At 31.2% G+C, this 22,120-nt stretch overlaps 1 protein-coding gene across 3 annotated transcripts; it reads left to right on the forward strand.

Annotated features, from left to right (window-relative positions):
- Positions 1–332: 332 nt before the first annotated feature.
- On the forward strand, positions 333–19,805 carry LOC107454863 (TD and POZ domain-containing protein 4-like). Of its 3 annotated transcripts, none has more exons than XR_011637867.1 (2): positions 333–424; positions 19,016–19,805. XR_011637867.1 is itself a non-coding variant. In XM_016072189.3 (2 exons), the coding sequence occupies exon 1, from the start codon at positions 7,706–7,708 to the stop codon at positions 8,951–8,953; it is 1,248 nt and encodes a 415-aa protein (XP_015927675.2). In that variant the 5' UTR covers positions 7,501–7,705; the 3' UTR covers positions 19,016–19,805. The 3 variants fall into 3 exon arrangements, 2 of the variants coding, with proteins under 2 accessions (XP_015927675.2, XP_015927674.2); XM_016072189.3 differs by lacking the exon at positions 333–424 and adding an exon at positions 7,501–8,953; XM_016072188.3 differs by lacking the exon at positions 333–424 and adding an exon at positions 7,501–8,949.
- The last annotated feature ends 2,315 nt before the right edge of the window (positions 19,806–22,120 follow it).

The following is a 22,120-nucleotide window of genomic DNA, read 5'->3' on the forward strand; positions in this document are numbered from 1 at the left end:
AACGTTTTAATAATAAACTAATTGAACGCTAACATACGATAATGAGACTCTATCTCAGCAAATATTATCATTTTCCAATTTATTGTGTTTATATGAAGTTTGATGTTTTGAGCAGCTTAGATTGCTTTATTTTCACTTAGCAAAAACATTTTAATGTTATCCTAAAAAAGTTTGTCAGGTGGTTTATGTGTAAACCTTCTAACCTTAAAACGAGATCTGTGACAGTCTGCTCTATTCTATGCACATTACTCTAATCCAAAACCTTGGAAAACAAATGTTAAGACTAAGCTTTAATTTAATTTAAATTTAAAAGAAAATGATGGCCACTAGATGGCAGTAGCAATTATATGCATACAGAGATGATACCCGACACCAGTCATAACGGATAGCCAACAACTCAGATCGGGGATTACCCGGAAAGCCGGTAAGCGAATTTTATTATTTCGTTTTAAGTATTCAAACGTATTGTGAAGAAGTAAACGATTTTAAGAATTATGCTTATAAGTACAAAGTATTTTCTTAATTTTGTTTTCAAAAAAAGTCATTTTATTTACTATTAAAGTAATTTCGTTTTCAAAGAAACAATTGGGTGAAAGTACTAAAATTTCGTTATTGATAAAGTATTTCTATGTGTAATGTATTTAAGTACCGTAATTTATGAGGTATGGCTTTTTTTGGGGGGAGGGAGGCAAAAAAAAGTAGAATTAATAGAATTAGCATCAGAATTAGGTCTCTCCGTACCAGACCATGCTAAATTAATTGTATATCTATTTCTAACTCCTTGATTTTTGTTGTGTTAAAGTTAATAAGGCTTCAAAACTTTTTAATTAACAAGGCTTTTAAATAAAAATTATTATTTATTACTCCTTAAATTAATAAATAAATTATAATTACTTCTTAAAATTGTAAATCGAAACTATTTTTAAAATTTAGACAAGCTTTGTTTTTATTTTAAACGTGTGCATTTAATTTATTAAAATAAAAATAAATTTAAAAAAACATAAATAAATGACTGGATGAAAGTAAAAGCTTAGTTGTCATTAGAAGTATATAATCGTTTAAACAATTTGCGTATTAATAAATTATTTAAAAATAAAAGCAATTTCAGTTTAAAAGATAAAGTTTTTTGATTTTAAAAGGTAAATTTGCCCCATATCCCGCTCATGAGACTATTTAATATCTGTTCCTAAAGATCAGAATTCCTTTTTATTTTTCTTTAATATTGTACAAATGATATATTTAATTCTTGCATGTGATATGCTGCAGTTTTAAATAGCACTTAAAAATATCCAAGAAATTACTAAAATTATCAGTTTAAAAACAATTGACTAATACTTTTTAATATAAATTTAAATAGCTCCACACGTTTTGTTTTGCTACCTCATGTTATGTTATCGCATTATTTAGAGCAGACAGTTGCGTGTGGGTGTGTGGATGATATAAGTAAAAGAGGCATACAAAAAAGCCAATTTAATTTTCAGTTAATGCTTTCAATATTATATCTTTACTCCCCGCAAGAATGTAGTAAAAAAGGTATGCAAATTAACTGTCGCAAACAAATTAATATTAAGTTAGAACGAAACAGAAATGATATTGAAATATGTTGAATCACTAATGAGACAGGTGGGGTGAAAGACATCGAAACCAATTTGATTGAATAATGAAACTAGATGGTGTTTCTAAAGTCGGGAAAACTATCAGGCTTTAATCTTTTTTCTGACATAAAATTTATCAGCGGCAATTCAATATGGGTTATGTTTTTCATTGATTAAACATTAACAGATATTTGTCTTTTAAAACATTTCATTCTATTATTAAAATAATTATTCTACAATTGCAATTATCGAAAACTAATTGATATAAATCCTTAGTGTGTTCCATTGATATATTGAATGCTCGTTTTGGCTGTATGCCCGGGGCTGTTGCTCTTTCACATCCTAGCCACTGTACATCTTCAAGAAAAGAATTGATACTTCAAACCAGTATCACATTTATTCTCTCTGATATTTAATAGACCCTTTAATAAAAATCCTCCAAAATATAAGCCGAAAATTTACATAAATAATGATAATTTTTATTCTGGCTCAAAAATTTAACAAATGTATTTTAAACAATTAAAATTAAAAAAATGAAGAAATATTTTTAACATAAACATCAATTGAATAATATCAGCTTTTGAAATATTATTATTATTTTTTATTTTTACAAACAATAGTAATATAACAGCTCTCACCTGCTCCAGGGTGTAGGGCCAAGAAAAAGAATAAAAAATATTTATACATTTTATAAGATTGAAAAATTTGCTTCGATTATAAACGGGGATAGAAAGGTATTAAACAGCTCGGGGGGGCATTCATTTTTATTCTTGTAGTAATTAATTGCTTTTCTATTCTAAATTCTTTTTTTGGTCAACATAGCTTATTTTTTACAAGTACATCACTGCTAGTTGATTATAATTTATTCTTATCTAGTGCATTAGAAAAAGAGAAATTTACGGATTTAGAATTGTACCAAAATCAAGAATATATCAAAAAAAACTTTTTTTCATGAGTTAGATTCCATTCGGCCGAAGAATACCTATTTATAAAATGGTGACTGATGCATGTTAAATCTGTCAGGGTCACCAAATTCTCATAACAAATCAATGCCTCTGGGTACTGATCCAGGAGTTCCCTTGTCTTCTGGATTGGGTTCAAAATTACAAGGCTACGGAGTTTAACATTGGTAGTCATAAGCTCAAAATCGAGTTGATTGTTCAATGGTGGTTATAAAAAAAATGAAAATAATAATCAAATTTTATTTTCTTGTATTCTTTCTAACTCCTCGCATATTTTCTACACACGTTCATAATTTAATGTTTTTAAGTCTTGTTGATTTTGAGCAGCAAAGAAAAATGTAATGTAAAAAAAAAACAATTGTTAAAAATTCACCAAAAAATCATTTAAAATTGCAAATAACATTTATTCATAATTTAAAAAAAAATACTTTGTTAAATATATAATGGTTCTTTCAACATGCCAGATTTTTCTCTGTGCTTATGATGATCATAAAATGTGTTTCTGTTGCAAAATTGAAATAGCAGCCAAAACGTTGGCTGACCGTGAGCATGAACTAGAATGTCGAAACTAGAGCTCAAAACGTAAACATTTCGGATTTAAGTAGTAACGATGAAAGTAAAAACGTACACACAGATTTTAGAAAGTTAATGCACGAATATAAGATCAAAGATGGAGATATAAATTTTTATTTAGTTTTATTTGAACCCCAGGCCCGACGTATTGATTTAAGTGAAGAGTATTGGGTATCCCAATTATTGTGACTACTTCCTTATGAAATTACGCAACTAATCGAGCGTGAAAACGAAGAAACGAAGATAATGCTAATTATTATAAGTATGTGAAAGCAACATAGCTTAAGAATCAAGAGATATAAGTTAAGTGCTGATAAGTTTAGATTTTTAAATCATGTTAAAAATCCAGAAAGTACATGGAAGTATTATTCTTTCAAATTAGGCCGTAAATTTCAGGTAGAAAAGAAATCAATTCCGTATAGTGAAAACAAAAGTATAAACAAAAGAAAAAAAATTTAAGCTCGGATATACGAAATGAAAAAGGGAAATATCCCGTGATTCCCAGGCGTCTAAAACCATTGCTTATTGAAAGAAATGTAAAAAGCAAGGTCATTTATCTGCGAACGTTTTAATCTGAAACCTATCAAAAGCTAGAAGGAAATAATTTGTCTGTTAGTCAAAACAACTCGGATTCAAGCGCATGAATGACGCCTACGAATTATTTGAAAGATGCTTATATTTATGGTAATATGATGACGGCTTTAATTGACACAGGAAGTAGCAGTTGTTGTCTTTTGAGAGAAAGTATCGCTTTAAAAATGAATCTCGAATTGCAGTCAGATAACAGTGATTTATTTGGTTTATGTAATCAAAGTAGTCCAGCTACAAATACGAAATCTATAGGACCTATAGCTTTCTACTACAGCTTTACCTATAGTATCGGTAAAGCTGTAATAAATATTCGGGTGTATGATGTAGTCGGGAAATTTATTAATAATTGTTAAAGATGATTCGCAACCGTGTGATTTAATTTTAGGAAGAACTTGGCTAGACTTACCCTACATTGCTTTTGCGCGTATTGGAGGTAATTTAAAATTTGGATTCACAAATAATGACGTTTTATTTCTGAAATTGAAGTAGATATGAGTAAAAATGTTGTTAAATTGAAAACAATAAACGAAGCAGAAGTCTAATGTAAATCAATCAATTTAATTAGGGCAAAAGTCGAAGAAAGTGAAAATTCGATTGTTAACTGTGTAATTTTAGTTAAAAGTATAGGCCAGATTTTTGATTCTATTCTTGAGGTAATTAACCGTGAAACGATTGTACCGGTAGTAAAAAGGAAGAATGTAACTTAAAAATTAGGAAAGATCAGTGCTTAGGTAGGGCAATAGAGGTAAGTGAGGAAATTGAAAATGAAAAAGTTGGAAGTAAATGCAATTAACAGTGAGTAGTCTCCTATTTTAATGAAAGATATTAATTTTGACGAATCCTTAGAAAGTATTAAAATATTTAAACTTTTAAATTTAAATAGATATTCTGACTGTTTTGCTTTGAACATGAGTGAGTTAGGCTGCACAAATTTATGCAAAATTCACATTAAAGAAATAGAGGGCAGTAAGCCGATTTTTCAAAAACAATACAAAACTAATTCCTAAGAAAAAAAAAAGAAATTGTCTCCGAATAGAAAAAGTATGGAATAGTTTCAGACACAAGATCTCCATATTCCAGTCCTGTATTATTAGTCGAGGAAAAGACAGGAGAGCACCGATTGATTATAGATTTTAGGAAATTGAAGTCTCAGACTGTTAAGGATAAATTTCCATTCCCCAAAATCATATATGGCAACGTTACTTTTAAAAAGTAACGAGTAAAAGTACCAAGTATTTTTAAAAAAAAGTAACGAGTAAAAGTAAAAGTATTTTTAAAAAAAGTAACGAGTAAAAAGTAATAAGTTCTTATTTTAAAAAGTAACGAGTAAAAAGTACAATTACTAAACAAAAAAAGTAAAGATTTAAAAGTACATTTCTAGGAAATCGAAAATTCAAAGTAACCTAAAATTTTATTGAATAATATTCTTATGTTCTTTAATGTTTTTGCAAAATTGTTGTTATTTTAATTATTTTTAATTTTGAAAGTTATAGACATTAATTTATTTTTAAATTCGGAAGAATATTATATTATAATATAATGGTATAATATAATTTTAAAATCAAATATAATTTTAATATCCAACTTTATATGGATTTGCACGAAAAAGAAATTGTATCTATTGATTTTAATTTTTAGTTTATTATTTTTATTTATTTAATTTACCATTAATNTTTATTTTTAAATTCGGAAGAATATTATAATATAATTGAATATTATAATTTTAAAATCAAATATAATTTTAATATCCAACTTTATATGGATCTGCACAAAATTTTAGTAAAAAATGTACTAGGTAAAAATGTAGTTAGTAAAAAATTTATTAAGACAAAAATGTATTATTAATGAGTTCAAAAAGAAAATTGAAAAACGTAATGAAAAAATCCAAAATTTTTTATTTAAAATCTATTAAATAAATGCATAAAACTAGAAAATGAATGAAAATAACTTGCTAATTAATATTTTTATTCATTTTGAAAAATAATCGCATTTCGAAAGTGGTGTCACTGAGTCTGCTGCGAGAATTTCTCAGAACTTGCTTAGCCACGCTGAATAAGTGCTCCACGGGAGCACGAGAAGGTACTGCAGTATTATATTTCACATATAATTTTTTTACGATTGGATATCGATTCAAAATTGATATGCTTTCCGTTTCGACATTTGAGACATTAATTCGACATTAAAGAAACATAAGTATTTTTTTTAATTAAATTTTTTTTTTAGAAAGTTTACCGAGTTTCAGAAAAAAGTAACGATTTCATTCGACATTTCCGTTACAAATACTTGTACTTTTTCCCAAAAAAAGTAACGAAAGTACAAGTAAAAGTACTAAATTTAAAGAGTGATGAAGTACAAATAAAAGTACGTACTTTTCACTTGTACCGGCGGTACAAGTAACGAAAGTAAAATTACTTCAATATATGCCCAAAATTGATGACATTTTAGAATGTCTTGGAGGGAGCCAATTTTGCACGAATTAGAATTTAGCAAACGGTTATCTGCAGTTACTAATAACAGAAGAAGCAAAATTGAAAACTGCTTTCATAACTCCAGACGATACAGGTAAATTCGAGCGAATGATTTTTGGATTGGCGAAGGCTCCAGCAGAGTTCCAAAGACTAATGAATCTTGTTTTGGGGTCCATTGTTCAATAAAAAAGTACTCTGTAACTTAGATGATAACTTGATTCCAACTAAAACATAGACCGAAATGATACAGAATCTTGCAGAAGTATTTGAGTGCTTAAGAAGAGCCAATTTGACTTTAAAACTACCAAAATGTGAATTTGGGAAGTTACAGACAGAATTTCTTGTTTTTATACTTAGTAGAGATGGTTTGAAACATGAACCACGTAAAATAGCAGCTATTTTTTTCCAATGCCCACCAGGATAATGACCTAGGTCATACAGGCACTTGAAGGGCAGATATATTAATTGGGCCAACGTTGCTCCCACAGTGAGGACAGATACTACAAAGAAGGGAAGAACATTCATGCCTTGCCCGGTATTCGAACCCAGAACCTTTCTGATGTAAGGGCAGTTCCCTAACCCCTACACAGGGGGGTCGGCAAATAGCAGCTATTTATAATATAAAATTTTAGTTTCTTCAAAAATTATCTTCTTAAAGGCTTTTAATGTATTTTTTGATAAGACATGCTACTAATTTAAAATATAGTGAAAATTGTTCTGCATTTAAAAAAGAAAAAAATGAAAGGTAATAAATAAAGTCCAGTATGACTAACAATTCAAAACGATTTTAAAGGGTGGGAAAAAGCCGGAAAAATTGGTAGAGCAAGATTTAAGAAACAAATAAAATTTCAGATAATTCTCGTTACCAAAAAAAAAAGAAGTTTTTTAGTCTTGATTCTCAATTAGATGAAAATTTTCGATCCTTATTATTTAAATAATATATAGATTTTATTTATTATAGCAGTCTTTGAATAGTTGACCCAATTTTAAGTTTACTACAACCAATGCTTGTAAACCTTGCGATATTAAACCCAATCTAGTAGACAAGGGCACTCCTAGATAAAGTTTTGGGGGAACTTTGCCTTCGAGGTGGACTTTTAAGATGGAACTAACTCGCATTTGCTTTTCATGTTGAGGAAAACCACGAAAACAACCCCGACTATTTAGGGACTCTACGCCTACGGTTATGGATTATCTCGCATTTCCACTAAATTAAGATTAAAAGACTCCTTCTGACAGCTCTCATTTAAAGCGAAACGATAAACATATCTTTTGTTTCTGATTTTCAATTCAAAGTACGTGTTTACTTAACCGGTTGCAAATTGCATCGCCAGAGAAACAATATGTATAGAAAACAAGCTATCTTAAAAAGTCGTTATCAGATAGCTGATTATCAGAAACGACGTTTTCAGAGTCGAGAGAAAACATTCTGATTATTCTTTGAAAAACGAATGCATAGAAAACGTAAAAACAGAAAACGTAAACTTCTTCAATTAAAGTATTAAGTTTATTCGAGATGGAAATAAATCATGGTTCATTCACGTCTCATTTCAGCACCTCGCGAGATAACGGCTTTTCATTTCATTGGAAAATCGAACGTTTCTCTACATTAACGCCTGGTTCCCTCATTACGTCTCCAGACTTTTATCTTACAAAAAGGACGAAAAACTTACATTGGTACTTGGAATTTAAAGTTGAGGAAAACTGGGACCGTTACTCGACGCTTCGCCCGATTTTATATCAACTAAATCTATGCAATAAAGACGAGGTCAATATAGGCATTGACTTTACGATGGATGTAATCCTTAACCAGGAGGATTTACCTCGAAAAAGATTTGATTCCATTGAGAGCTTTCGCATCCTCAAGAAAGTGAATTTGCTTCCACGCATTCTATTCCCGTTACTATGTAAAGATGATTTCATAAACTTTGCTTGTTCTATTAGAGTTAAATGTGGTCCAGGAATGGATTGGATACCACACAGGCCTATTAAGCTGCCAGCCAAAAACAGCCCATCTGTATTGCGAAACGATCACAAAATAACTTTACATCAACCCCATAATACTTCTGTTCGAGCAAAACTAACTAATAAACAATCCATTCCAAACCAAATTCGAAAGCCAACAAAAAATTCCACTACTGAAGTTGCAATCTGTAACTCCAAGCAAACACAGACCTCCCAAGCTGTAAATACAGACGAAATTTCTGAAGTTGAATCTTTAAAACAACTTTCGATCGATTTAAAAAGAATCCTTATTCAAGCCATGAATACTGATGTTACGATTCGAGTCGAAGATACCACCATCAAAGCGCATAAAACAATATTATGTGCAAGATCACAAGTGTTTTGCAGCATGTTCGAACATTCCACATTGGAAGCCGCGCATAATGAGATTGAAGTGACGGATATTAGAGCTTCTGTAATGAAAAAACTCATCAACTACTTGTACTCTGGTGAAAAAGATCGCCTTCAATACGAAGACGCATGTGAGCTTTACTACGCAGCTGACAAGTATGAGATTTTGTATCTTAGGGAAGCTTGTATGAAAGATCTCTTATGCCTACTTGATGTGAGCAACGCCTGTCCAATGCTCAGTCTGGCATATCGCCACAGTGATGACGTTTTCAAAGAACAAATAATGGACTTTATTTCTAAGAATTTTAATTCTATTGTCAATACAGAAGCATGGATAGAATTAACAGATAACGACACAAGACTAGCTGCTCTTTTAGTACGTTATTGTGCTGGAGCTATTACTAAGTAGGTCTGTTTTTGATTTAATTTTCTTTCGATTTGAGAACTTACTTTAAGAAAACTTAAAAAATGTATATCATTATTATTAAGTTAACTACATTTGATCAAAGTCTAACTGTGTGAAGTAAAAGATGTGTAAATGTTAAATTTTGCAATATTACATGGGATACTATTTGTTTTATAAAGGCTTATTTTAATTTACTTTATTATGAACTCTCATCGATTGTTTATTTTAAATGTTGCCATTCAGAGAGTTTTAATACTCTGAGACAAAGAATTTTTTTTCTCGTTGTTTTGACTTTTGTGTCTATCTTTGTTTCCAGATAAATACTTAACGATATTCCGGAATCTTCGTTTGAATGTAAATAAAGGTCCTGACAATTAAACCAATTTCTGATTACAATACTTACTTCCATTGTTGTGTCACAATCACTACTAGGTTTTTTATTGTGTTCCTTGTTGCCAAAACTTTTGATTTTGTCTGGATATTCAGTTTTCATATTTAAACTGAAACAAAATCCATAATTTATTTTTAATTCCTTGACGGAGATGGAGCACCAGTGTTCCTTACATAAAACATTTTTTCGAACGTCTATAAGAAAAAATACATTTGTTATTCTTAATTTCTAAGAAACAGTCCAATGTTACTCGAAAAATCTGTTTGGAAAAATATTTATATTTATATTAAAATATAAAATCCAAAAACGTAGTTAAAAAAAAAAAATTTTTTTTTCATTCATATTTAAAAAAATTATCAATAATTTAGTTTATAAATGAAAGAAATTTCAATAATAAATAGCTGCTTCTCTTAAATGCAAATAAGTTTAAAAGTTGAAGATTGTTTGGAAGTGAGTCATGTTTGGAAGATTTTAACCTTAACGCAGGAAAAGACACCGTTGTTTTATGTTGTATATCATAACCAAAAATTATTAAAATACTAAGTATAATATTTTTCACTTATTTTGATCTAAATTAATTCAAAATAATAAAAAAAGTATGAAAAATATTATTACTAAATATTCTGAGTCAAAGGGTTTAAAAGTAATTTATTCAGGTTGCGTAGCGTTTTGTAAAGATGCTCATTTTCGTTTTTCAAAAGCCATTAAAGGTGCATTTTTCATTGGGTGTTATTAAAAAGTGCTTACTTTTTCCATTTTTCAAAATGAGATTTTTCCTTTACCATGTTGATTTTCGCTATGAATTATGCAAAAAGACACAGTTCACATTGTTCTATTCAACGTTTTCACAATTAATTCAACCCCAATCTATTTTGGCGTATTGTCAGTCTGTAGCGTATGAAAACGCCATTCATTTTACATGATTCATAATTTTTGTCAATTGTCAAAAATAATGCCAAAAGATTTTTTTTTTACATGACGGCTAAAACAAGATAAAAACGTCAATTATCAAAAACTTTCCGAAACTGCCTAATTATGTTATTTTTTTAAGTACTCAAAAATATTTTTTGAGTACTTGAAAAGTGATTAAAAGGTGCTTATTTTTTGTGAGTAATTTGGCTATAATTTTTTTATATACATAGCCAAAAAATTATTTTTAGTAACAGAATTTGATTCTATAACTGTTGCCGAAAATAATATTTATCTTTAGACATGTGGCAGTTGTTTTTCCCCTTAAGAGTTTTTGTTTCAAAACAAAAATCAGAATTCGTAATTTTTATTTTGGCGTATTAGATAAAAAGTACATTTGATTTTGCCTCAAATTATTATGGGTTGTCTGGATTAAAAAGCTATAATTTTTTTATAAAAACAATCATCATTAAATAGGATAGCAAAACAGGAAGATCTCGCAAAATTTAAAGGCGTTGTAACCTGATATAATAAAAAACGGAAGAAAAAACGCAGCATGGAATGTTATAAAGAGCATTCGTAACTAAACATGGATAAGCAGAGTAATAAAGAATAAACCTGCGTTTATCGAAAATTGAAAGCTTTATTAAAGTTTATCTTACGTTTGCTGTTTTCTGTGTCTTTACATGCTGTTGGTAAGTATTGTTTTCTGCCTGCATTAACTTTATTCTTTCAGTTCAAAAACATTATTGTGCTCTATAAAAATATTAAGTTCGTAAATAGAAAAGCGGAATATTTGCTCCAAAAATGCATTGCTCGATTAAAAAAAAAAACTTTAACTACTAAAAAACTTTAAAACTTAAGTTATTCATTGATGTTTTAAACGCAAGTTTAAAAAATATCAACAAATTGGCGAAATTTTAGAGATTAAAATTATAGACTTGTTTTTTTGCCATAAAAAAGGTCAAAACTGTAATAATTAGGAGAAACTTGGAAGTTGTTTTAAAATTTTAGTTTGGGCTCAATACAGGAATATGAACCTTTCTCTGAGTTGAACATTAACCGCCATCTTGAATTTACTAAATAGCAGAAAAGGTTGTAAGAGGGGAACTTTACTATTTAAGTAAGCGAAGTATTGTTTTCTTTGTAAATTTTCATGGCGAATTGAATGACACCAAAAAACTTATGGCATTATGACTAATAGCCTAAAAGTTACAGAAAACTGAGCAAGGAAGCATAAAAAATACATTCCTAGATTTATGCCTAGTTAAGAGTTACGAACCTATTGTCATGAAGGCGAAATACTGGTCATTCACCATAGAGCCAATACTTAGCACCATCAGACTTTCTGCTTCCAAAACTTAAGGAATTTAACATTACATTGCAAACAATGCCCCCTCTTTGTGCTGTTTCGTAGATTTCCAGTATATTAGTAGATAAAGTTGTAGTATGTTAGACTTGTTTTCAAAGCCGTTGGTTTGGCGCAGCATGTCCTCTTTGCCAGCATGTTTTGTGCCATTAAGCTCTACTTTCAATCAATCAATTACCCTCTCGTTTAGACATCAGTATCAGATAAATGTGTAGGTGAAAATATAAAAAATGAACTTTTTAAACAACGAATCTTTAATATTCATTCTGACTTAGCAAGTTATTCTCCCTTTTAGTTATTCTTCCTTATAGTTCCTTTTAAATTAATTCGATTTTGCGTAAAAATTATAGGAAGTAAAATCACACTTGTCTAGATAAGAGTTATTGACGCTTAAATTGGTATTAATCAAAAAATTGAATTTTTTTTACTTAAGTTAACTAAATCTCTTATAGTTTTGAGTGAAGTCCAATCGACTTCTATTTATAGTGACGATGGATTCAGCATAAATAGCTAATTTGAAACTATACATCACTGATTTAGATAGTGATGCTTTGTTTTCTCTTGGGTTGTTGTGGGGTCGGAATGTGAAGTACCACGTTTTTGTACTTTTTTTGCGTTTCCGAATGGGGTTCTGAAAGTTTAAACATATTACTACTATTCAAAGATTTATTATACAAGACAAACCACTTACGCCAAGTTTCAAAAAATTACTACACTTCGGTCGTGGCTCTAGTAATAGGAGTTTTCACAGAATTTTTCTACTTTAAGCATGGCAATCTAAGACTCACGCTGCTGAATTTACTTAATTTGAAAATTAATTAATTTTTGAGCTGAATATTCTGATGAGTATATTTTATTTTATAACAGTCGTTGAATAGCCGACCCAATTTTGAATTTACAGGCTACCGTCAACTCGGTTACCTTCTAATTTGGAACCCAACCCTGAAGACATGGGAATTCCTGGATCAAGTATTGGGAAAAATTTGCCTTAGTGGAGGACTTTTTTGTTGGAACTAACCCGCGTTTGCGTTACATGATCAGGAAAACCTCAAACGGTTATACTGACGGCCAGGGGACTCTAACCGACACCTCCTAGAAGAACGAAGGCCTCAGCACGGATCAATTTAGTAGTCCGATCTAATGAAGTTAACTGCGCAGTAGATGAAAAAGAAGAAAGATGTCACTACATTCGGGCTACTAAGTTGCGCAGTGGTGGAAAATCGAAATATGTCATTACGTTTAGACTACAAAAGGATCAAATTTCTTGCTCATGGTAACCCGTTCTAAGGCCTTCTCTTTTCTAGGAGGTATTGAACTAACCCATGATCCGTCTACCACTGAGGATATTTTACGTCAACACTGTGGTCTGTGCTGAGTTCCAGGGCTCGAAAAACCACCCGCCCGTCCTCGGCAGTCAAAAATTCCCAGTGGACAACAAATTTCTCGAATCCGACGTTCGCGTGGACGGCCATTTTCCCTGTTAATGTTCGTGATACATTTTCATTTTTTGTTATCTTACAATCTTTTTTGAAGGAGTAGATAAAGAAAATTTTTCTCAAGAATGGGTGTCATTAAAACTTAAGATACATAACACCGTTAAATACCAGAAAACTTCAGCCCTCCGAACCCAAGCTATTTATAAAGACCTAATGCAGCAAAATGACCGACAATACAACAACATACTGCACATGGTGGAATTGATAAACAAGAAGCGTTAAACGCAATTATAAAAATCTACCTAATGGAAAACCGTTTCAGATTTCTGTGCAGAAACCTCTGTAAATCACTGGCTTGTTTGTGAAACTGGCAAACGTCATATTTGATTCATTTAAATAACGCAGTACCCTCGGATAAATTGACATTCCAGATAACTTGATCTTTGTCATTTAAATTATTTCATAAACGAAATACTAGGTTAATATTAGTAACCTAGTATTTCTTTTATTACTGTATAATGTAATCCCAGTAACTATTAATTCATTGTGCAATTTATATAAATGTTTGTAATAAATAAGAGAAAATTATATTTTTTATTTATTTAGAAGCGACGAGTTAGTTTCAAAGGAGGACGGGTACATTGTTGGACAAGAAGCCGTCCTCGGGGACGGGTAAAATTTTCTGAGTTTTTTCGAGCCCTGCTGAGTTCGTATCGGCCAGCTTATGCTAGGATTCGGATGCAGTTCACCTCGTTGGAAGGGGAACGCTTTATCCCCTGAGCTACCACGGCTCTGATGAGTATAGTATTACGAATAGTGTGCCTTTTCTAAAAATACCTAATAAAGTTTTATTTTTTTTAAGATAATCAAAAGAATTTAAAGTAACTTAAAATCGGGCCCTACTTACCTGCAGGTTTTGTGGTTCGATCTTCAGGGGTGATCGAATTTTGTGCGGTGACATTTATTTCACACTGTCTTTTGAAGTATATAACTATTAAACACTTATTTTTTTATTTATTTAAATTTTTTATTGCATTTGGCATTTAGAAAAAAAACTGGAAATTTTTAAGTCACACATTTTTTACCGGTATTATTTATTACTTATGATGTATTTTAACTTTATAGTTATGACTGGTATTATTTTTATTAATTTAAAAAAAATGAAAAACAATTTAATAAAAATAAATTTAGTAAGAATAAATTTAATAAAATATATTAATGATTTTTTCTAGTAAAATGCCCTAATGGTATCCTGTTGTGGCATCTTAGTTATCCTATTTTTAAGGAATCCAATTTTAATTAATCATTTTGTTAAAGTCTATTTATAAATACATAATAGTTTTAAAAAAATATTTTCTCTATTTTCACGCTTACAATGTTTCGAATTTTAATTACTAATAATATTTCTTTGTAAATACAAATACTTTAAATTACCTAGATTTTCCCCAAATTTGATATACTTTAAGAATTTGCGACAATCTTTTGCAAATTTTCCGTAACTTTTGTAAAAATGTATTTATTGTTTTTATGTAGGGGAGAGTGGGGTCAATTGTAACATTTTTTACTTAACTATTTTTAACTAACAAAAAATCCATGTGGTTATCAGGAAAGTACGACAGACGAGTAAAGTAGACTATCCTCTACTAGAAAAAAAAATAAATACCTTATTTTAAATGTTATTATATTAGTTATTAACAATTTTTGACAGTCGTGCACTTGTTACAATTGTCCCCACTTACGGGGTCAATTGTAACAGTTCATAAATTCAACTAAAACATAGTTAATTATACATATTATCATAGTTGTGATATATTTTTTTATTGATCAAAATAGTAGTGATATTTTAGGAGTAAAAATAATAATGAGCAGAGACCTGAAGGGTTAAACTTTTAACTTTAAGGGGCTAAAAATTTTAACTTATGCTGTGAAAGGTGACAAATAAAATAATGCACATGCAACATAATATGAATGATATAGGAAACAATTGGTGGTTCTTAAAGAGTTGAGTAATGGTTAGTAATAAGATTATTTATTTTCAACTGTTACAATCGTCCCCAAGACGCCATTTCAGCTTCATTTGTTAAAAACATTGCTAGTTAATTAACAAAACTAATTCTGTTTTATTGAAATGTTAATTAAGGTGTCCACTTACATATTCGGTTAATAATTTTTATTTGTTTAAGCAAAATTACTTTGTTACAATATAATAATCTAATACCAAAAAAAGTACTTACGTAGCTTGAAAATATCTTTTGTGATGTAACTCTTTCAAAAGTACATAAAAATGGTTGCCAGCAGTGGTGTACATGTATATTTATTAAATACACCTTGTGCGCCACCTAGGAACTAAATCTAGGACCCGATACTCGAAATTTTAGCTCTGTTACAATTGACCCCACTCTCCCCTACTGTTTGTACATAAAAATATTAATAAGTAGTATATTAGATACATTAAAAACTTAAAATTTTAGTGTATAAAAATTTCTGCAAATCTTGAGATAGTTTAATAAACTTTTAAAACTTCATATAACTAAAAATGATACCTATAAATGTTTTTTTTTTATTATTATTATTAATTTTGATTGAAAAAATTATTCTTTTTAGTTCGACTTCAAGCAATTTCTTTTGACTTCAACATTAAAAATTATAAATAAAAAAAACTAAACTTTAATTTTTTTTTCATTTTCCTCTTTTATTATTATTTTTCATAAATTTATTAATTAAAATTAACTTTTTTTCAATTTCCTGAAAACAAATTAAAATGGTGATCATAAATGATATATCCATTCCACACCAAAAAGAATACGTGTTGCTGCCTTTCTTTAAATATGTCACCTGTCAGTAGTGCCCAGCATCTTGTTAGGAGTAGTGACCAATATCTATTCAAGTTTGAACAAACTGCCCAACTGGCACCCTTGAAAGTCCAAACTACTTTCTTTGTGGAGAGAAAGTGATCTTTGATACATAATACTTTATAATGTGCTCCGCCCTATCCGGTTACTGTATTTTTTGGCAAATACTGTGAGTGCAGTAATTTGATGTGAACAAAGGACATCCGTCTAGCTTATTTTTTAAGTTAATTTTTGTCGTTTTTATCTCCTTTTGATGACCTTAAAAGAATAAATAGTAAATAGAAGTATGTCTAAGTATAGCTACCTTAACCCCTTCCTTCTCGCTCCCGTGAAAATGACGGGGTGAATTTTCGCCCTCTATTTCTCGCTCCCGTGATATTGACGGGCTGGAGTGATCAGTAGTAACGCGCCAATAAGAATAAAACTAATTAATTTGCCCGGAAAACATTTTATCTCACATTTTACTCAAGATGGCAGTACCAGGATATTTTTAAGGTATAGTTAGTTTATTTTAAACTAGATGTCTGTACTAATCAAATACGTAATACAAATACAAAAGCGAAAAAAATAGGCGCTTTTATGACCGTTTTCTTGAAAATTAACCGATCGTTAAGGGGTTAAGTTTAAAAAAATAAAAATATTGCCCAAGATCATTTTATGCTATAAAATTTGACATGCAGAACAATAAAACAATTCCTATAGCCACATTTAACTATAAACTATGAATAAGTGTCGCTAGTTCTCCGTTTTTTACAAAGAGATTTTTCAACTAAATTTTATATACGCCTTTTAAAACATATATGAACTCGCGATTTAAAATTAACTTGAAATAAAGTATTCCCTAAGACAATTTTTGGAGCTTTTGAATACCAATTTCAGCGGGGTCGTACACCATAGTTTTCTCCGTGTACTAATCGAAATAACACTAAAATTGGTACTGTTTTAGAAAGTGAAAACTCTTTCTAAAGGTCGCGTGTGCACGTGAGCGTGGTGTAAGCTCTCTACTTCATTGGTGGTTGGATTAAATAAAAACCTTTTAAAAATGTATAAGAAAGCTCGCTTTGTTGGGTGTTAACTTAAAGCAAAGTGTTCTTTCACACAATTTTTTGACTTGTTCAAATCCAAGTTTTTACAGTGTATAGAATGCAGTACTTCACAAATTGGTAATTTCGCTAATTATATTTTATATATAGATATGTTACCGTTAAAGTAAAACACCGGGTATTCTATAAAATGCGAAATAAGAAATGATATTCCACACATGCAGCAATATGTAACCCTGGAGAACAAGTAATTTGTTGCATTTATATACAAATACTTTTCTTATCTCATTCGGTTATGGGCATTTCAAATCTGAAAATAGTTTTGTTCCGAAAGCTACATCTATTTTTCTTTTTAAAATGGCATTTTTAGTTAAGTATATTTTTTGCCCGAATGTACAAGTTGATAAAGAATATATAGGTTTATATACATGCATATATACACTTGTCTGCTCCTTTGAAAATAACACTTAATTCAAGAAACATACGAACCGTAGCATATCGCATCATAAACTGAAATGTATTATCGTTTTCTTCCAACCATTCGTCCAGCAGCGGGCTGATCGTAAAGACACAGTTTCCACCAGTAGAACACCTTAGTCAAGCAGCACTGGCTGAGGTCAGTAAGCTGGTAGGTGACCACTATAATCAGCCTGCGTATGGACCGAGGGTGCACGGTATCGCTCCTCGTCAAACTGTTCTAAAGTAAAATGCTCGACTTCGCGCAGTTCTCCAGGTTATCAAAGCAGGGGAGCCATCTCATCATCCTCAGGAATGTTTCTCAGACCGTCACCAATACCCCCATTGTACAGCTCTAGTGCGACGTACCTATCTTCCAACTACTCTTTGCGAACTTAGTATTCATGTTAATGAACTTCAAAACACCCTGGTAAGGAATATATTATTGAATTGCATTTAAGAACTGTAGCTTTTCGAGAGAGGCTGATTGCAAATTTGAAATGTGTTACGTAGAATATATAAGATTCATTCAAAAACATAATGCAACAGAAAGCAAAAAAAAAAAAAATGTTTCTTAGTGTAATTATTGCACATTACTGCATAATGAAAAACCTACAAGCTTTCTATACAATGGCCAGACTAAATTTATGTTTCAGGCTTTGCTTGAAGATCATTTGTCATTCATTAGAATTAAGTACTAACTTTTCTGATGAAGAAAGATCTCAAGTTTTTCCTTGACAAATGTTCAATATGTGAACTTTTATTGGTGTTGCAGACTTTAAGTCTAAAGTCAAATCCTTGCTTCACTCGCTGCAATATATGATGATAAATGATAGTGAATACGGTTGTGATCCTTTGTAGTAAATCTATTAAATCACGTAGCATAGGGGACACGAACATATAATATCTGATATGAGCCCATAAAAAAAAAATCAAGGCGAGTTAAGGCTGGGGAGAGCGTTGGCCAAGGAAGAAGTCAATTGTCGTAGTCCGACTCGCGCCCAATCCAACTGCGAGGAAGCTCGTAATTAAGAAATTCACTAACGACTATCAGATAATGGGGGGTTGCTGCATATCAAGGTAAATTAACAGTTTTCTGATTGAAGAAAAATCATCCGTACACTCGCAAAAAAGACAAATGTCAACTTGAGAAGAATTACAAACGTGAGGCACTGCCTCCTAAGGATCGGCTACAACACAAATGCGCACATTCTATCTCTTAACATTGCCGCACACATGAAATGCGCTCTCATCATTAAAGATACACATTAGAGGTCACAAATTTATATTAATGTGAGGGGGGAAAAACTATATGTACGAAGAAACAATTCATTAATTAGGGAAGCGAAGTCAAAAACAAATCAGAATGTGTTCAATTGCTAGTGAAAATTCAGATGAAGTTAAAATCGATTATTAGAACCGATTATTATGTGCAAGCTACAGCACACTGATATTTTTAGCCCCACTTATCTAAATAGTCATTTTCGTTTTTATCCTCTCTGAAATATTTATTTTGTATTTTTAATTCTCTTTTCGCAAGAATTTTAAAAATGTGTATTACGAGTGGTGATTACAGAATATACTAAAAATATTTTTTCTTTTGTTTCAGCAACAATGTCCAAGTGTAAGAAAGGATGCCATATAAGGACACAGATTCCGACAAGCACCTACACTTTCAAGTGGTCCATAGAACACTTTTCAAAACTCTTGCTGGAAAAAGAAATCACAAGTCCTGATTTTTATCCCTGCTGTTCTGGAGCTAGGTGGTATTCTACTTTGAAAAAGTCCTCATCATATTTAACTTGGGTCATGTGCAATCCTACAAAGCAAAATGTATCTGTTGAACATATAATTTCTATTGTGGACTCTAGTGGAAAGATATGGATTAAAAAGAAACTACATAAGACCTATAACACAGAAGTAAGTAGTACTGTAAGTACCAGACAGGGGTTTGCAAATAACAATGTCTTTTGTACCACTGCTTCGTCTTGTAAGAACATTGCACAGTGTGTACTGATTGATAATAGCGATACAATAAATACTAACGATATGTATCATCTGACAAAAGATATTGTGACATTTTCTTGTTTCATGACATTTTCAGGACACAATATCGAGACGCAAACCTTTGAGCTGATATCTGAAAGCGCGGATGATAATAAAAATCTCGCAAAATTGTCTAGCGATTTGAAAACCATGTATGGCGTGTCTCTCTACACTGATGTGTGCTTGCGCATCGGCACTGACTCTTTGCGAGTGCACAAAGCGATTATATGTGGCCGATCCCCAGTGTTCGCAAAAATGTTCGAACACAAGCTAGAGGAAAAAGAAACCAACGTTATAGAAATAAAGGACTTAGAAATGCAAGTTCTTAAAGACTTGATTTCATTCCTGTACACAGCGTTNATTTAAAAAAACGAAACTAAATTAAAAACAGAAACCGAAACTAAAAATATATTAGGCTTAAGAAAAAAAGAAATAAGCTACCCATGACGCTGCAGACGAAGTTTCAGGTTATAGACGGGCAGAAATAAGCAACTTCCGGTTTGTAGGCGGGCAGAAATTATCAACTTCCGGTTGGGCAGAAATAAGCACCCCTTGACTTTCCATGATGGCGTCAGGAATAGGGACCCCCTACTGTTTACGCTGTAGTGCCGCCTATACTACTCTCGTAATTAAGAAAATCACTAACGACTATCGGATAATGGGGGGTTGGCCCATTTGTAAAAATGAGGGAGACATAATCTTGTGATTGTGTCATTAACCACAGTTGCGGCATATCGAGGTAAATGACACTATTAACAGCTTTCTGAGTGAAGAAAAAATCATCCGTACACTTGTAAAGGAGACAAAGCAGCAAACACGTCAACTTAAGGAGAATCACAGACGTGTGGCATAACCTCCTGAGGATCGACTGCAACCGAAATGAGCACGCACGTTGGGTCGGTTAACATTGCCGCACACATGAGATGTGCTCTCATCACTAAAGATACACATGAGAGGTCACAAATTTATACTAATGCGAGGGGGAAAAGCTATATTTATGCAAGGAAACAATTCATTAATTAGAGATGCGAAGTCAAAATTAGATCAAAATGTGTTCAATTGCTAGTGAAAATTCAGATGAAGTTAAAATCGATTCATAGAAACAACTGCAATACAGCACACTGATATTTTTAGCCCCACTTATCTAAATAGTCATTTTCCAAATTTTAAGACTCATTTTCGTTTTTATCCTCTCTGAAATATTTATTTCGTATTTTTAATTCTCCTTTCGCAAGAATTTTAAACATATGTATCACGAGTGGTGATTACAGAACATACTGAAATTATATTTTCTTTTCTTTCAGCAACAATGTCCAAGTGTAAGAAAGGATGCCATATAAGAACACAAATTCCGACAAGTACTTACACTTTCAAGTGGTCCATAGAACACTTTTCAAAACTCTTGCTGGAAAAAGAAATCACTAGTCCTGATTTTTATCCTTGCTGTTCTGGGGTAAGGTGGTTTTCTATTTTGAAAAAGTCTTCATCATATTCTCCCAGGATTGAAGGCAATATATATCTTTTTTTTCGGTAGAAAAAATTATTTTCCACTTCTTTCACTAAAACTAAATTTTTCTTTCACCGAATTTACAATTTTATCGCAATTGGCGAAGTAACGAATTTTTAACATGGACCCTGTACCTGTATATCATAATGAAACTGCTGAGATAGATCATAATGAAATCTGTTAAAGAAATTGCAAATAAAGTTTTCTGTTTTCACTCTATTGTGCCAGAGTAGTTGCTTCTTCTTCAGGACTTGACAGTAAGTTGTAAAACTGGTTACGAAGCCATTTTATTTTTTGTTGGTATTTGTAGGGAGTAAAATAAGCTATAGTACATATAGCATTCAAACAGGTAAGGAGTTACCCTTACTTGTTATAATGCTATTAGTTTTTCTCTCTGTATTAGCATGCAGACAATCTTTGGTATTTGCAAGCATAGCGAAGAGAACAAAATGATGCGACAAAAACAAGAGGAATTAAAGGAACTAAACTGGAACGTATTATTACGTCCATAATAGAGTAACATCAAATGCCATATCTTGTAATAGTGCGTCAAAAACAGGAAATAGATTAATTGAAGACACCCTTGAAACATATTTCTTTTTCTGTCATATTTAAAATATGAACGTAAACTTTTTGGGGAAAGATAATTAAAAAGTAATATATATATGTTACGGTGAATGACCGAAATCTGGAGAATGTCGACTCTCACCGGTTGTCTAAGATATTAGAGATATCGAGAGATGATGAAAGTTATTCGTAAATTAAACTGTAAATAAATGAGGGACCAGTGTCTTTTTATTAGTTTATTTAGACACAAACATGACATAGAAANTATTCGTTGATATTATTATATTTATTCTATATTTTAATACTTACTGACGATAGATTAGAAGAAACATCAGTATTTAGAGTATGGGGCAAATATATACCAGGCAGTGGCACTTAACCTTAAAAAAACATCAGTGTAGGGCAGGGATGGCGAACCAATGGCACGCGTGCCATTTATGACACGCGACACAATATTTTGGGCACGCCACCGATTAGAATAGTTATTACACTATGAATTGTTATTACACTATGAAGCGTATGTATCAATTAAATTAAAATTCACAAAAACAAACAAAATAAATAAGCAGTTATTAACAAAAAAATTAACAATTA

Source organism: Parasteatoda tepidariorum, chromosome 10 (genome assembly GCF_043381705.1).
Source record: "Parasteatoda tepidariorum isolate YZ-2023 chromosome 10, CAS_Ptep_4.0, whole genome shotgun sequence".
Classification (NCBI taxonomy): Eukaryota; Metazoa; Arthropoda; class Arachnida; order Araneae; family Theridiidae; genus Parasteatoda; species Parasteatoda tepidariorum.

What these genes read in the sequence shown, in the direction of transcription:
- LOC107454863 (XM_016072188.3), top strand. Translation starts at nt 7,706, where the DNA reads ATGGAAATAAATCATGGTTCATTCACGTCTCATTTCAGCACCTCGCGA.